The 17180-nt window shown below is 37.7% G+C and overlaps 1 protein-coding gene across 3 annotated transcripts in view; it reads left to right on the forward strand.

Moving 5' to 3' along the window:
- LOC122887148 (dual specificity protein phosphatase CDC14AB-like) overlaps positions 1-17180 on the forward strand; it is a 30046-nt gene that overhangs the window by 2081 nt on the left and 10785 nt on the right. For all 3 annotated transcript variants that reach the window (XM_044220092.1, XM_044220093.1, XM_044220094.1), the window contains exon 2: positions 4477-4567. In XM_044220092.1, coding sequence (XP_044076027.1) covers positions 4477-4567 — 91 coding nt within the window. The remainder of the gene's footprint in view (positions 1-4476; positions 4568-17180) is intronic.

Below are 17180 nucleotides of genomic sequence, written 5' to 3' on the forward strand. Positions count from 1 at the left end.
GTATTGTAAATGTATAGATAGTTGTAGGTGTTTTTATATTTGTCTCACTATACAGGTTCATTTTGATTGGTTTAATGCGTTCATTTCATATAAGCTGCTGGAATATTCAGTCTCCACTCCTCAACCTTTGAGCTGAAGAGTAAAAACCGTGAATTCATGAAATCTGTCAAAGACGTTGATGTAATTGTGTTAACAGAAACATGGTGTCAAAATAATCTGCTCACTCACATTCCTCCAGGACATAATGAAGTCATGGTGCCCGCTATAAAATTAAAAAACATACACAAGGGCATGTTTGGGGAGGGGGGGGTAAACAGGGGGGATAACCAGTTAAACAGGGTAAATCACACATTTGGTTAGGATTAGATCAAATCTTGGGCATAACTGATAGAGACCTATATCTCTGTGCTATTTATATACCCCCAGCAGATTCTACTTATTTTGGAGAAGACATTTTTGAAACTCTCCACTCAGAAATCACCCATTTCCAGGCCCAGGGAAACTTGTTTCTAACTGGAGAACAACCCTCTGTTTGGTCAGTCTCCCCTACTTACAGATGGACCCAAGACAGTGGAGACAAATTCATCATGGCCGTGAACTCACCTGATCTGATGAATGACATATCAGTATATAACCAAAATCAATATGTCCCTCCCAGAGATGATGTAAAAAAGGCCACTGATGATATCGATATGATGTTTCATAAGGCAGCTATTAAAGCTAACCTTATAAAACAAAAACGGAAGCCTGTTAAAAAGCAAACTGCTGACAAATGATTTGATCAAAAATGCAAGACCATCAGAAAAGACCTGAGCAAAATAGCAAATGAAACCCCCCTTGATTTCCCAATTTCTTGGAAAGAATTGACACAGATAAAGTCTCTCCAGCCAAGGAAAGCTTGTGGTCCAGACAGCATTAAAAACAAAATGCCCAAATGCAGCTCCCCAGAGATGCAGGGTGCAGTGTTGAAGTTGTTCAATATCTTATTACAGTCCGGATGTTTTCCCGACATCTGGTGCAAAGGGCTCATTTCCCCCATTCATAAGAGTGGGGACAAATCAGACCCTGATAACTACCGTGGCATCTGTGTCAGCAGTTGACTAGGTAAACTATTCTGTAGTATTCTAAATAAAAGAATACTAGATTTCCTTGAAGAACATGCCATCAAAAATCAAATTGGCTTTCACCCAAAACACAGCACCACTGATCATGTGTATACCCTTCACACTTGAATCAACAAACATGAACACCAAATAAAAAATGGTAAGATATTCGCTTTTTTTTATTGACTTCAAGAAAGTTTTTGACTCTATTTGGCATGAAGGGCTCTTTTACAGACTTTTACATTGTAAAATGTATAGGGGGCAAAATGTATGATCTGGTTAAATCAGTGTATTTGGAAAATAGGTGTGCTGTTAAAATTGGAGACAAACAAACTGAATTCCTCACCCAGAGAAGAGGTGTTCGCCAGGGCTGCAACTTAAGCCTGACTTTATTTAATGTGTATATAAATGAACTTGCTGTACAGTTAGATCAGTGTGCTGCTCCTGGCCTCTCCCTCCTAGATAGAGAGGTGAAGTCTCTGTTTTACGCTGATGACCTTGTTTTACTGTCTCCTACTGAACAAGGACTGCAGCAACAGCTGGACATAGTAGAACAATACTGTCAGAACTGGGCCCTGGCAGTAAATATGAAGAAAACTAATGTCAAGATTTTTCAAAAACACCCTAAATGTAAGGAAAACAAATACCAGTTTATCATATCATTGAACACAGTATGAGTTATACCTACCTTGGTATAACGATAACAGCATCAGGGAGTTTCAACATGGCAGTGAATGCACTAAATTAAAAAGCTCAAAGAGCTCTAAATGCAATTAAGAGAAAGTTTTATAATTTATGTATATATGGTAGTGAAGTATGAGGTCCACTCAGTCATTGTAGCTTTGCCCGTTGGGACAAACATCCAACAGAATCTTTACATGCAGAATTCTGTGGATTCATTTTACACGTACACAGAAAAACACCAACAAATGCATGTAGAGCAGAATTAGGCAGATACCCACTGATAATTAACATTCAAAAGAGAACATGCCACAACCTGAGGGACAGTGAATGACCTACACACACACACACACACATTCATAACAAATACTACTATATTATCTTACTTATCTGTATATATTCTAGCACATTTTTTCTGTTTATGTTTTTATTTCACACATGCTTTGCAATGTTAACATCTGGTTCCCATGCCAATAAAGCCCAATTGAATTGAATTGAATTAATAAATAGCACTACAGAGGTAAGAGGAAATATATGTATTGGTGATTTTGGGGTGAATTTTCCCTTTAAGTGTAATTGGGTAGTTATAAATACATTAGCTATGAACACTGAGTCTTCCATTGGAAAATATGTGATTATTAATATAGAAATAAAATATTGTGTCTAAAGTACAAAACTATAACCTGTTGAGTAACTATAGGCTCACAATGAGTGTCAATGGGAATATCATAGGAATATCACATTGATTTCTTAAGAGAAAAATACCACTTACCACCACTACTGAGAACCACAGGCACATGCATTCAGGTTGGTTTATTCTGTAAATCAGAGGTAAAACAATGGGAAGTTAGTTATTGTAGTTTGGCCCGCTGATTTGGGGCTCAAGTTAAAACCCACAGCTAACGCACTGATTCCATGGCAGTGGGGGTGTTGATTTTGTCTGTTGGGCATTAATAACAACAACTTTTGGGTTGCCAGCCAGGTTGTAAGTGTTGTCGGGTTCCTAGCCCCATATGTGACCTTTGCACTCCGTGACTTGGTCACACAGCGAAAACCTTATGGGGGAAATACACGTTATTTTATTTTATCTGTGATCCGGTAGTGGTTTGCATCTTCCAAGGTATTTTCGTGATCACCTGGGATGAGAGCGTCTTTGCCCAGGGTGAAACCAACATTTAAATCCAGTATTTCCACAAACTGTGCCCAGATTTTCAGAAACAGAACTACAAACAAAACAACACAACTGTACAAGCTGTATGCTGCCTCCAGTATCCAAGCCTCTTGGAAATGCTGTGATCTCTGGTCGGTGGATGCATTTCATGTTCCTCTCTAATGTGCAACATACATTGAGAATTTTTTCTCCCCAAAATCTGTGTTTGTTAAAAGTTGTGCCTTTAAAAGTAACAGTTCAAACAGAAAATCTAGGATATTGACAAGATCCTCGACGCAATTTGGGACGTAGCGTACAAGAAGAAGAAGAAGAGAACAGTGGGGCCATGTTTGTAGTTCTGTTTCTGCAAAGCTGGGCAAAGTTTGTGGAAATACTGGATTTAAACGTTGGTTTGGCCCCAGGCAAAGATGTTCTCATTCCAGGGCAGACTGTAAACACCTGTGCGATCATGAAAATACCTTGAAAGATGCAATCTGCTGCCGGATAACAGGTAAAAAATAACGTTTGTATTTCCCCCATAAGGTTTACGCTGACAAGTCTGTGGGCCCACGTCACAGAGTGTACAGAGTCCTGAAGTCATATATGGGGCTATTGGGTTCCTCGCTTTTAAAAAAGCCATCATGTTTGCAATTGTAAATGTTAGTTAGTTGTTAATAATGTCTTGTGGTGTAGACGCTAAACAGCCCTTTTCCAAAAGGTAAGTGGTCAAACGGTTCATTTGACAGGTCTTCCTGATGAACTAAAGAGAGAAAGTATCGACACTAGCCAGATAGATTTTTTTCACAACATTGCAACCCAGAAGTTATGTTATTTAATGGCTTCTAAATTATCCTCGAGGCATTAGTAAATGATTTATTAATCATTTATAAAGCTATTAGTATAACCCACCCTTCATAAAGGGTACCTTATTAGAAAGTGGTACCCAAAGTGATACATTTTTAAAACATTTTATTCAGTTTTGAAATTTATTACATTATAAAGTAATTCAGAAATAAAGGTTTCAGTAGTGCTAGGATTAAGTAGTATTTAAACAGGTTAAGTAACAGGCAGTGTCGCTTAAGGTGAGGAGCTTTGGGAACATGCTCTCATGGCACCTCAGTTAAATGGAGAAGCTGGAATAAAAAAGTTTCTTTCTCATTAAACTGTCAAGGTGTGATCTGTACCAGAGATCCTTGAGGAGGTTCCAGCGATCAAAATGACAAATAGCTGACTTTCACCCTAATTTAGTGTATGATAAGTTTGGAAATGTCTCTGTTTGATCTGTGAGTGCAATTAGAAGTTTCACTGTCAGTACGATTATCTCTTTCTCTATACAGTGCAGTGCTTATTGAACAGCATGTTTTGCTTGTTAAAAATGGAGGTTGATGTTCTACTCTGTGTCTCTGACATGAAAGTCTGTGATCCACTGGAACTCACAACACATATCAATAATGAATAATGCAATGTTATCTGTCTGCTTGTCCTCCTGTGTGTGTGTGTGTGTGTGTGTGTGTGTGTGTGTGTGTGTGCTGTACACTACAGACAGGCTGTACTTTGCCACTCTGCGTGGCAAACCAAAGAATACAGCCAACACACACTACTTCAGCACAGATGAGGAGTTCATATATGAGAGGTAAGTCTCTGTGATACGCAGTTGGATCACATTAACATCACTTAGTCAATTCCAGTGATTATGCCACCACAGAATCCTCAACTCCAGATAATGCAAGGCAGTGTGACAGAGACACTTTTATGGCATTTGGCAGCTGCTCTTATGCAGATCTGGTAACAGCAAGAATTTTATAATACATCAATACATTATTTATAGATGCCTGATAGAGGATCAGCAGGTATCAACAAGTAGTTTCATCCAAGCATTCTGGAATATTCTGATACTGTAAATAAATATCTTGTAAATCATGTTTTGTGGTCTGTAGTCACTGTCCTATGCAAATTCATATAAGCTGTCATATAGATGTGAGCAGTGTTAAGTGCCTTTAGTGTCAGTGATGTATAGTTAGCGTAAACAGACTGGAATCAATGTTGCCACTAGTTTAACCAGGGGCAGACTGGCAACAAAAAGCAGCCCGGTTATTTGCCGTCAAGCGGCCCCAATTTGATACACCAAATTCGAACTTACACAACATGTTTGTCGATCAACGAATCATTAATAAAAAAATTTAAAAAAACCCCACTATCTGTTCATTTGTTAGGCTAATATGTAATATGATGAAACTACATTTCCCAGGTTTTCCTCCCCATGTTTGTGTGTACAGAAAGCAAAAATTCAAAGTTGTCTGACTCTGCATCTGACATTTCCAGATGACCAATAGTCACCAGATTAGTTGTATTCTATCAGTAGAACCATATAAGAGCGCAAAACATGCTTTAATTACTTTTAAACTCTATTGTTCAGTGGCACTGGCTGGTCGTCACACATACATGTCTCCATAGAGGTCCCTCCTCAGAATTTTCCTTGTCTGACTCAGGTTCATCTGTTAGTTAAAAATGCATAAAACAGACATCATTTGGACTGTCCAACATGAGCATCAAATATTCATCCTATTTCTTGTAATGCAACAATAAATAACTTGAATGAAGTAGTCCAACCTGATCATATGAATGATGTATTGTGCTCTAATTTACTTTACACAGTCACACAATATCATTCAGTAGTGTATCTCTAATTGGACTTGTGCTGGTTACTGCTCCCTCCTCCTCCATCCTTTCCCTTTCTTGTTCAGAGCCATCTTCACCTGTAGAGTATTTAAGTATTTAATAAATCATTTTTATTGCTTGGCTGGCTATCAAATACTACAGGCCTTATAGGCTATAAAGCGAAAAAAAAGTGATGAGTAGTCTAGAAGAAAATGATCAAATTAATGTTCATTTTACCCATTTACAGTCGAAGTTTATTTTTTAAACACTTTAGAGAAATTTAGTGTAAACTTCTCTAAATGTTTGTGCACTGAGTCTGACTAGTTAAACCTTGGAAATGGTCAAACCTGCAGCGGGACTCTAGTACTGAAATCCCAAGGTTAACAAACCCATTTTGTAATTTAGTTAGTTAATTTAGCCAATCCACAGCACATAGCATGTAAGCATGTTTCTGCCTCTTTACCACTCTCCTCATCATCACCTACTGCTTGAATAAATCCGTTATCTTTTGCAGTGTCAGCCAGCAAAGCCTTTTTCTTTTTTTGGCGCACCTTCTCTGCATTCCTGTAGCGCACGGGAACGCCCACTGCTTCGATTGGCTCGTGTGGTACAAGAACTTTGCATCCTTTTTAACCAAAAAGGGTCATTGTTTTGGCCATCTAGTGGCCATTTTCCACTAGATGGCCACATACAAGTTTTGAAAATGAAAAAACATTATTTATACAATTACTGTAATCTTAAAGATCCTCAATGTGAAAGTCCTCTCTTTACAACGTCAGCATATGATACCTGTGGTACATGATGCATCATGTTGACCTCCTTTCTTGGCATTGTTGTTGTGCTCCAAAACCACAAATGTACTGTTAATGTATCAGGATGGATGCTTTTAGTAATCAAAAGCACTTAGGAATGGTAAATTAACACAGAAAAGAGTTCGCGTTTATATGTTTAAAAACTATTCAATTTATTTTTGTCAAGCCTGTGAAGATATTATAGATATCTAACGTAAAACAAACATTTGAATATTATGAATATTATATATGTTTATACTATTTTAATGCTACTGTTACTTACAGATTTAAATGCACAAGAGTCAACAACTGTTTAAATATTTTCAGCAAATAGAAAATCAATAGTCCAATCTCAGATACGGAACAGACAGGAAGGCTGTTTGTTCAGTATTGTAAAGCACTATACTGATGCTCAAATGTTGTACTTAACTGACAATAACTGAACACTATGGTATTTGTATAATTTTGTGTTTGTAATACAAATGACTTGAATGTCAGTGACAGTAACCTGAATTAAATTTCTTAAACCGTCTTAATATATTCAGGTTTATATTTAAAAATCAGAATCAAAGAATAGTTTCTCCTTACAGCTGATGGTCGATTTATTACAGTCTATAAAGGTTTAAACAACAACAAAGCACTTATATACACTTATTGATTCAAACAATGTGAATGGTTATAGATTAGATACAAATATACCTCGGGGAGAATAAATACAATGTATGTAGTGGTATTACTTTTACACAGCAAAGTTTTTAAAAATTCCAAAAGTCAGATCAGAGTGGGATAGAATTACAGGGATAGAAAGGTAGAATGTCCAAAATTAAAGACAGAGGAAAGCCAGAGGAGCTATAATTAAGACTGGATACAAGGAATAGGACAGACAGAGAGCCACTTTGATAGAGGAGAGTAGATGGACAGCAGGACACCTGTAAGACAAAATGGAAACATACATTTTGTTGTTTCAATATGAGAAATCCAATCAAGCAACTTCTACCTGAAGCTAAAATGGCATTAAAGGTGTCTGCTTTTAATGTCTTCACATGAACAGAGTGTAAAATCATAATCACCACCAAATACCTCTATTAATACTGCATTTCCAGTTGTTGCTAGATTTATGTGAAACACACTGGAGTCATGAAATGTTTCTACTCTGTGGGGCTGTTTTAGAAGTCTCATTGTTTCACTACCACTTTATTAACTGTGTAAAAGAAATCTTCAGGGCACTCTGTGGTACTTCAGCCTAACATTTCATTCATGTGTGTGAACTTACTGCTGAGTCGCCAAAGAGTCACCAACAGTGATGGTTTGCAGTTAGAGACAGTAAGAGGTCATTCTAAATTGTAAAGCAATGAAATATCAGTTTCGTGATATCAAAATCATAATTCATGTGTGCGAACATATTCTTCAGAGTCGGCAAGGAGTCAGTGATGATCAGTGATGGTGTGCAGTTAGAGACAGGAAGGAGGAAGTCGGGAGGAGTGTAAGGAATGTAAGGAGAGAGAAAGAAAGATATTTTCAGTTCATGTTAAAAACCCAACCTGAGCTCATTTAAATCCCAAGTCCTTTTAAGGTTGGACAATTTATTTCCTTATTTATTATCAGTCTCATTCAAGATTCAGAATTTTCCAGGAAGTTAAAATGTCTTAAATTAATTAATTTAAGTTGCTTAAGAAACTTTAAGTTGCCTGATAATACTGACTTTGGTGTCAACAAGACAAAATTGTATCCTTTCAATATCTTATCTTATTGCTTGTAGGACTTGAGGATATGCAATAGTCTTTACAGCACAGTACATAAAATAAAGCATCGCCTAGTGTAAATCATGTGTGAATGGCATTTTGTGATTGTGTCAAATGTCAATTTCAGTTACAATATTTCTACTTACCGACCAAAGGGCAGGACTGGATTGACGTTCTCTTTGTATAAGAGACGAAGCAATATGTTAGTGTCGTCTGTGTCAGTTTGACTGTGCAAACTGACAGTGGGTTCAAACCATAGACTGTAGAGGTTCAAACTAGCAGGCCTACAAACAAAACAAAAAAAATACAGTAAATGGCAAAATTCTGCTCTAACAGGTCGTCTGGCTGTGAGTCGCGGCCGGAAATGTCAAAGAATAAATATAAAATAAATATATGAATACCTAAGATAAAGCATCTATACTGTAGTGCCTGCATTACACAAGGGGATCACTACTGTTTTTTATTAGCAGCATCATATGATCAAAGGTAATGTGTAAATCAAGGTTTAATTCAAGCTCACTCATAAATAAGGATTGTTTATGATAATGTTTGTTTAGTGTGTGTAACCTTTGGTTTATAACTTACAGGTAGCCACCATACACACTGGCTACACAATATGGTAAAAAAAAAATCACATTGCGATTATTAACGATTACGATATAATTCACGATTAGTGGAAATTATCATTTTTGCATCACAATTCAATTTCACTGAAAAACTATTAAATTTATGATGATGTGACAGTTGTTGGGGTCTGTACCAAACAAACATGTTTTCTTACATCTGGACCACAAGATTTGTAGGCCAAAGCATCTCTACAGCACTACAGCACTTCATTATAATACTGTTGTTACACATTTTACCTTGATCAAAATTGCAGCTTCTGCGATTTGGATATTGTAGTTGGCCATATTGCAATTTCGATAATATCACGATTAATTGTGCATCCCTAATGTACATTCAACAACAAACTAGCCAGACTGTCAGTTCCAACCTATCCAGTATAAAGATTAAAGCTAGTCAAAGATTGGTTAACTAACGTTAGTAGTTCTTTTGTCATTTAACTTGGAGTGGCTAATATTAGCTTGCCATCAATAAGGGCTGCACAAATATTTCATCCTTTGGTTCGTGTTTAAATTCTGTATAAGTTAGAAACCACTTTTACTGTAATTTTAAAACACCAAACCTGTATTTCTACTGCAATCGCAACTGTATTTGTATAGCGACTTTCTAGTCTTCCGACTACTCAACGCGCTTCACACTACATATCACATTCACCCCATTCACACAGATTCATACACTGATGGCAGGTGCCAACTGCTCATTAGTTCAAAGAAACTAACTAAGCATTCACACACACTCACACACCAAAGGCACAGCCCTGTGGAGCAATTTCAGTGTCTTGCCCAAGGACACTTCGACATGTGGGCTGGGGGAAGACGGGATCGAACCGCCAACCTTCCAATTGGTGGACGACAGCTGTTTCTATCCATGTTTCGGCAACAAGTGCTACATAGTTTTAACGAGTGCTAGATAGCCTACTAACTGCCCGAGTGCTAGATACTTTCACTTTCAGTTGTGATGGCAACTGCTACCTGCTATGACGGATTGCACTATCTGTGTCGCTGCAGCTAAGTTGACCTATTGAATATCTGTATGTACAGCAGGCTATAGTATAAAGGGGTTGGGGAAAAAAGGCTGGCACTGACCGACGCACTGGGGAAATTCCTGAACTTCCCAATGGCCAGTCCGCGCCTGAGTTTAACATAGCCTACATTACCAATGTAACTGCTCACTTAAAGGGGAACTCCACCGATTTTACACATCAAATTTTCCAGGTCTTAGGGAGTTCTACTGCATATGTGAAAAAAATTGTATGAAGCCTTTTGTGTCTCCAGAGGGAGCTGTGTGAAGTCTGAAAAATGTCCTCAAGTGATGTCACAGTGTTGGTTAGAGCTGAAGACTACAAGTTTGAAAATGACACAAATTTGGGGGTGTGGAGTTAGAAAGAAGTGAGTTTACCTGACCTCTGTAGCTGTTCCTCATCTCTGTCGCAGGCTAGAGGCTCGAGGCTACATTAGCCACAGCTAACATAACACAACCGAAACTCCGAATTACTTGTTGGGGGTCAAGTTGCATTGTGGGTATAATATTGGAGCCAGATTTTGACAAGGAAGAAGAATGCGTGAAATAGCAACAACAACCAGAATGGCCACCCTAGTCAAGTCCTATAGAATTTTCATCTTTTCCAATAGAATCCTTTAGGATTCCCATACATTTCTAAAAATCCTATAGGAATTCTATAAGAAAAGGTTTTGGTTCTTTTAGGATTTTCACAGTCCTATTGGAAGTCTGTTTTTTTCCTTCTGGTTCCAATAAATCCCTTAGGATTCCTATAACATCCTATAAAATCCTATAAGACTTTACAGGAATTTGGTTTTTATGTCCTTAAGGCATGCTTGAAGTTTAGCGAAGTGATTAGTTTCATCTGGCTTGATCGATAGATTTGAATTGGGTATCATCCGCATAACAATGAAAGTTTATGAAGTGTTTCCTAATAATACTGCCTAAAGGAAGCATATATAAGGTGAATAGAATCGGTCCAAGCACAGAACCTTGTGGAACTCCGTGACTAACTTGGGCTTGCACGGAGAACTCACCGTTAACATGTACAAACTGAGATCAATCTGATAGATAGGATTTAAACCAGCTTAGTGCAGTTCCTTTAATGCAAATTGAATGTTCCAGTCTCTATAATATGATGATGGTCAATGGTGTCAAATGCAGAGATCTAACAAGTCAAATCAAGAGACAAGCCCATTGTCTGATGCACTTAAAAGGTCATTTGTCATTTTCACCAGTGCTGTCTCTGTGCTATAATGCACTCTAAAACCTGACTGAAAATCCTCAAATAAACTATTGTTATTTAGAAAGTCACACAACTGATTGGCGACTGCTTTCTCAAGGATCTTAGAAAGAAAGGGAAGGTTAGATATAGGTCTATAGTTGGATAAAACCCCTGGATCAAGAGGTTTAAAGGACTGTGCCTGTTAATAAAGACAGATTAATCATATCCAGTGAAGAAGTGCTAACTAATTAAACTTCTTTAAGCAGCCTAGTCTAAGAGACAGGTTGATGGCTTAGATGAATTAATCGTTTAAGTTAGTTGAAGAAGGTCGATAGGAGAAAAGCAGTATATCAGGTTTTCAGCTGATTCTAAGGTTCCTGTGTTTGAAGACAAATCAACACCGGCCAAGGGCAGAACATGATGAATTTTTTCTCTAATAGTTAAAATTTTATCATTAAAGAAGCTCATGAAGTCGTTGCTACTGAGAGCTATAGGAATACATGGCTCAATAGAGCTGTGACTCTCTGTCAGCATGGCTACAGTGCTGAAAAGAAACCTGAGGTTGTTTTTATTTTCCTCTATTAATGATGAGTAGTAGGCTGTACTGGCATTACGGAGGGCTTTCCTATATGTTTTAAGACTATCTTGTCAGGCTAAATGAGATTCTTCCAGATTGTTGGAATGCCATTGCCTTTCAAGTTTTCGCAATGTTTGCTTTAATTGCTTTTAATTTATGTTCTTTTTAGAGGAGTGATAGAATCAAGTGTCGTTTGCAGTGAGACTGCAGCACTATCAACAAGATGGTCAATTTGGGAGTGGCTGAAATTAGCATAGGAGTCCTCTGTTATATTGAGACATAGCACCGAATTAAATGCAGATGGGATCGCTTCCTTAAATTTAGCTACAGCACTATGAGATGGACATCTAAAGTAGGTGTTTTTGCCTAATGGCGTGTAGTCCAGTAATAGGAGTTCAAAAGTTATTAAATAATGGTCCGATAATGAAGGATTCTGTGGAAAGACTATTAAATGTTCAATTTGAATGCCATATACCAGAACAAGGTTGAGGGTGTGGTTAAAACAGTAAACGGGTTTATGTACACTCTGACAAAAGCCAATCAAACCTAATAATGAGATAAACGCAGTACTAAGGCTATCATTTTCAACGTTCACATGAATATTGAAATCACCTACAATAATTACTTTATCTGTTTTAAGGACTAAACTTGATAAAAACTCTGAGAATTCAGATAAAAATTCAGAATAAGGACCAGGAACACGGTACACTATAACAAATAGAATTGGCTGTCGTGTTTTCCAGGTTGGGTGTGAAAGACTAAGAACAAGGCTTTCGAATGAGCTATAATTTAGTTTAGGTTTAGGGTTGATTAATAGGCTTGAATCGAAGATGGCTGCAACTCCACCTTGTCGGCCGGTGCCTCGAGGAATATGAGTATTAATATGACTGGGTGGAGTGGATTCATTTAGGCTAACATATTCTTCATGACCCAGCCAGGTTTCAGTAAGACAAAATAAGTCAATATGATAATCTGATACTAAATTGTTCACTAGTACAGCTTTAGATGACAGAGATCTGATGTTTAAGAGTCCACATTTAATTCTCCTATTTTGTTGTGCTATTTCAGCATATTTGTTTAGGTTTTTATGTATAACTCCTCTTCTGTTAACTTTTGATTTTATTAATTTTGTCATAAGGGGGTGCAGTATGTGGACCCAAATGCAGACGACCAGGAAGCGGTATGAGGATGAAGTAGCCGGATGGCTACAGTGTTTATTGGGGTGAAGTAGCTTACAGGCAGGTACAAGCAGACAGACTGGTAGGCAGACACAGGTCCAGGAATAGGAAATGGGTTACCGGTTGGCAGTGGTAGAAACCAAACAAAGTGTCCAACAAGACTAAACAAATCTGACAGGGAGTGTGTAAAGTCCAAAATCCAGACACGGTCCAAGGGAGACAAAGAATCCATACAAACAAACTCACGGAAAGAAATGCAACTGGGCACGGGAACAAGGTACAACGAAAAATGCACCTAACGGCGACACATACACATTACAGGCACACACTACAAAATAAAACAGGAAATGACAAAACTTCAAACTATAACAATTTTAAGTGGTCGGGGGGCGTTTTGGTTGGATGACTGCTCTGGAAGTGCATAGAAGCATGTAGGACTGCAACTCTGCTTCCTAGTCTCAACTCTGAGTTGTCATGGTTTTGGTCCACTAATAAACTCGGCCAGATTTCTAGATTTGTCTGATTTCCGTCTCTCCTAATTAGACCAGGTCTTCCCCAGAAAGTCAGCCAAATATCTACAAAGCCCACATTGTTTGCTGGACACCACCTCGACAGCCAGCGGTGGCATGAAGACAGGCGGCTAAGCACATCATCACTGGTCAGGTTTGGCAGGGGCCCAGAGAAAACTACGGAGTCCGACATTGTCTTCGCATATGTACACACTGACTCAACATTTACTTTTGTGACCTCCGATTGGCGTAATCAGGAGAAAGTCATTAATAGAAGGAGAGAGCTATGAGTGCTTTAGCTGAACTAGTGCATGTTTAAGAATCGAACAAATTTAACTGTGATGAGCTAGAACAGCAAAAATACGCTACTAGTAACACACAAACACACATGTCAGCCTCCTGTTAACTCTCCCTCCTTCAAGACCTCCACTGGCTCCCCATTCAACAAAGAATCCAATTCAAAATTCTCCTCATCACCTACAAAGCCCTCCACAACCTAACCCCCTCCTACTCCACTGACGAACACAGGTTGCTGGATTCTGCATCACTTACAGTTGATCATCTGCAATCCAGGTAGTTGCGATAGTCTAATCTGGTAATGATGATGATCATAACTTTCCTAAAATTCAAGATTCATCTCATCAGGCTCATTAGCATTCTAGACATGATATTTAACTGACTATTGGTAATTAGGCTCCCTGCGATGACAGATTTATCCACAGTTAAACAGTTAGAATCTCCTTGCATGCAAAAAGTAAAGAATGTTTTGATGCTTCAAGAACACAGTCTTAGTTATTAAATATATGTATATACTATATATATATATATATATATACATATATATCATATGAATATGCGCTAGCAAGTAAGTTATCAAACATCGTACAGACAGGTGACAAATTGGAGGAAGGAGGAAGTGCAAGGGAGTAGCCTCGTCATGGTTAATCCCACTTCCCACATCTTTTCCTTTGCCCTTTAATTTCCTCCTTCCTTCTTTCCTTCCTTCATGATCTGGCCCAAATACTGCATTTGAAATCCTTGCATTTGTAAGAGGAAGACTTTTTCAGTTAGAATAAAAAATGCATTTGTGTGAGAAGTAAGCCACTCACTCTGAATGAAGCAATACAATCACCCCATGTGGTACTGTAGTACATGTAAATTAATTTACTTATGCTGAAGCAAGCTGATGAGGAAATACTCCTTTGGTCATTTGAATTCCAGCCTGTAAGTAAAGCCCATTCATTTCCATACATGTTCAGCTAGTGGTTATGATCCCACTGTAAGATATAGGTCAAGATGAGATCAGGGGCTGTGCCCTCGAGATGGAAAGGGATTTAGGACAAACACTGGATGACACCATTCTGACTGGATGCTTAATCATTCAAATCTACCATTTGAACCAGTCTACCATTTTTACATCTAATGGACACAGTAGATAGCGTTTGACATGGCACTTAAGTCAGTATCATCAACCAAAATAACAACAATGAATTGAAAAATAATGTACTTATTTTTGAGAAAAAACAAAAGCATACGCTGTTGTTTGTAAAAACTTACAAGTCCTGGCTGACTATTAGTAGGCTTTAAAGTTATTATTTAAGTGTGCCAGTCAGATCAATTACAGACATGAGTTTTTAAGTTTAACTGACATTTAGAGGAAGAACCATAGTTTGTGTATGGAATATATCTACATGGTTTGTATTACATGAAAGCACTGTGCAATTCGTTGCTTCCACTCATAAAGTACGTGTAATTAGTACTTAGTGATTTACTCAGGCAGCAGCTTATTATGCAGTCAGTGACTGAGGTGCACACAGTGAGTGAAGGAGAGCTAAAAAGCAACGCAATGCTGAGATTTATCTAAGATCCACAAACTCTGAAAAGGAATAAAAATAAGTTGCTTTTGCAAATTTCCTGAACCTCTGGACACACATCTGGTCCTCTAGAAATATCTTTGTAACATTGCCGTGAAGGTTGTCAATAACATTTTTAAATGGTAATCAGTAGTTCTCTTTATCATGTTTTTGTGGGTCAAAAGCCTTGCTTCTGCATTTTGGAAACGTTCTCGCTGGGATAGAGATCTGGCTCAGGCAGGAATAAGTGGAATTACAGTGATCCGAACGAGATGAGATCAAAACATGGATAGATTTCTGCAGGTCATCAAACAACAAAAAACACTTTTTATTTTGAAAAATGAAGAAAAATGCAGGACTGTTCAACACTCACAAAACACAAAACAGAGGTCTAAATCAAATAGCTCTTTGATGATTCAAGCTTTGCATTGACAGCGTGCAAGAACAGCATCCACTGATACCGTGTCTGAATTCTTTGCTGACTCATTTTGCAACCAGGGCCTTGTTCTTCAAATGTGGCTTAACTAATTGTATATAATACTGTTTATTCTCCACACACACGACAGGCACACACTACAAAATAAAACAGGAAATGACAAAACTTCAAACTATAACAATTTTAAGTGGTCGGGGGGCGTTTTGGATGGATAACTGCTGTGGAAGTGCATAGAAGCATGTAGGACTGCAACTCTGCTTCCTAGTCTCAACTCTGAGTTGTCATGGTTTTGGTCCACTAATAAACTCGGCCAGATTTCTAGATTTGAGAGCTGCTCCATCCAAAGTGGGATGAATGCCGTCTCTCCTAATTAGACCAGGTCTTCCCCAGAAAGTCAGCCAAATATCTACAAAGCCCACATCGTTTGCTCGTTTGCTGTTTATTCTCATCCAGCTAATGTGGTTCTTTGAAAGCAGTTTTATGGTTGATTTGTTAATCTTGGATGAAGTTTAGTTGAATAACAGTGCGCTCTTATTTTGAAATAAAGACAAAATGAGTAGGGAGTTGAAAGCATTCATATGACTGGCTGACTCCTGATCATGTGATTGCAGTTACATGAAGCAGATGTGTTGGGAACCCTCCCAGCATTCACCAGGGCAATAAATTCACAGACATAAGTCACATTTTATGTGTTCCTGCATTTTTATGGGTGTCATTTTGTTCTACATTGTGCTCCACAATGTTTCCACTGTTACACTTCATCACTGCTAAACAATTAAACATTACTAGTGAATGTGATCAGACGACAAGTGATGTTGGTGCATGATTGGTGAAGTTCTCCCCAATGGACATGCAAGAGACTTTTAAGTGATAATCATAAGCCTGCTTGAAACCTTACTAAAATCTCTTAAAAAGCAGCATTAATTTTCAGCTAAGTGAGTTCTGCAGTTAAACATTTAATAAGAATTAGTGTTCAAATGACCAATTCCCATTTTAATGTCAAATTAAATCCCATAAGTTCTGGACAATCAGAATCTCTGTGTTGAGTTTATGTTTTTGCTGGATTGTTTGGATTGGTTCCTTTTTAATGTGAAAACTTTCCTTTTATTGTTTATTTTATCATGTGTAAGTATAGGTAACTCTTCATTATGTCATAATTATGCAGACAGATCATAATGATTTTTCAATAACCTGCATGTTCTCATTTAAAATGATAATTATATCAACATTCTTTCATTATACCTCTAAGAAAGCAAGCCAATTGTATCTGAAAATTAGTTCATGTATGGGATAAAATAATCATGGTTTGGGCTGAAGGACTTCCTCTAACAACAGGTCCACATGAATTTTAAGCAGCTTCGAAGAACCAAAAAATCCATATATCCATGTACGAAGAGTGGGACCCAGGACTTTAGAAATCCTAGCAGAGCCCACCAACTAAGATTCTTTTGACTTGCCATCAACCAGACTCTATAAAATATATAATATAATAATATATAATATAAATATTTAAAAAGAAAACCCCCAAATTTCACATTTTATTTATTCGTGTGACTGTTCAGATATTTTCTCTGAAAATTTGATCTCCCTACATTATTCCCATCATACCTGGCAGCTGTCTACACAGCTAGATATTTAGATAATTATGGTGGAG

The sequence above is a fragment of the Siniperca chuatsi genome, linkage group LG13 (assembly GCF_020085105.1).
Source record: "Siniperca chuatsi isolate FFG_IHB_CAS linkage group LG13, ASM2008510v1, whole genome shotgun sequence".
Lineage (NCBI taxonomy): Eukaryota > Metazoa > Chordata > Actinopteri > Centrarchiformes > Sinipercidae > Siniperca > Siniperca chuatsi.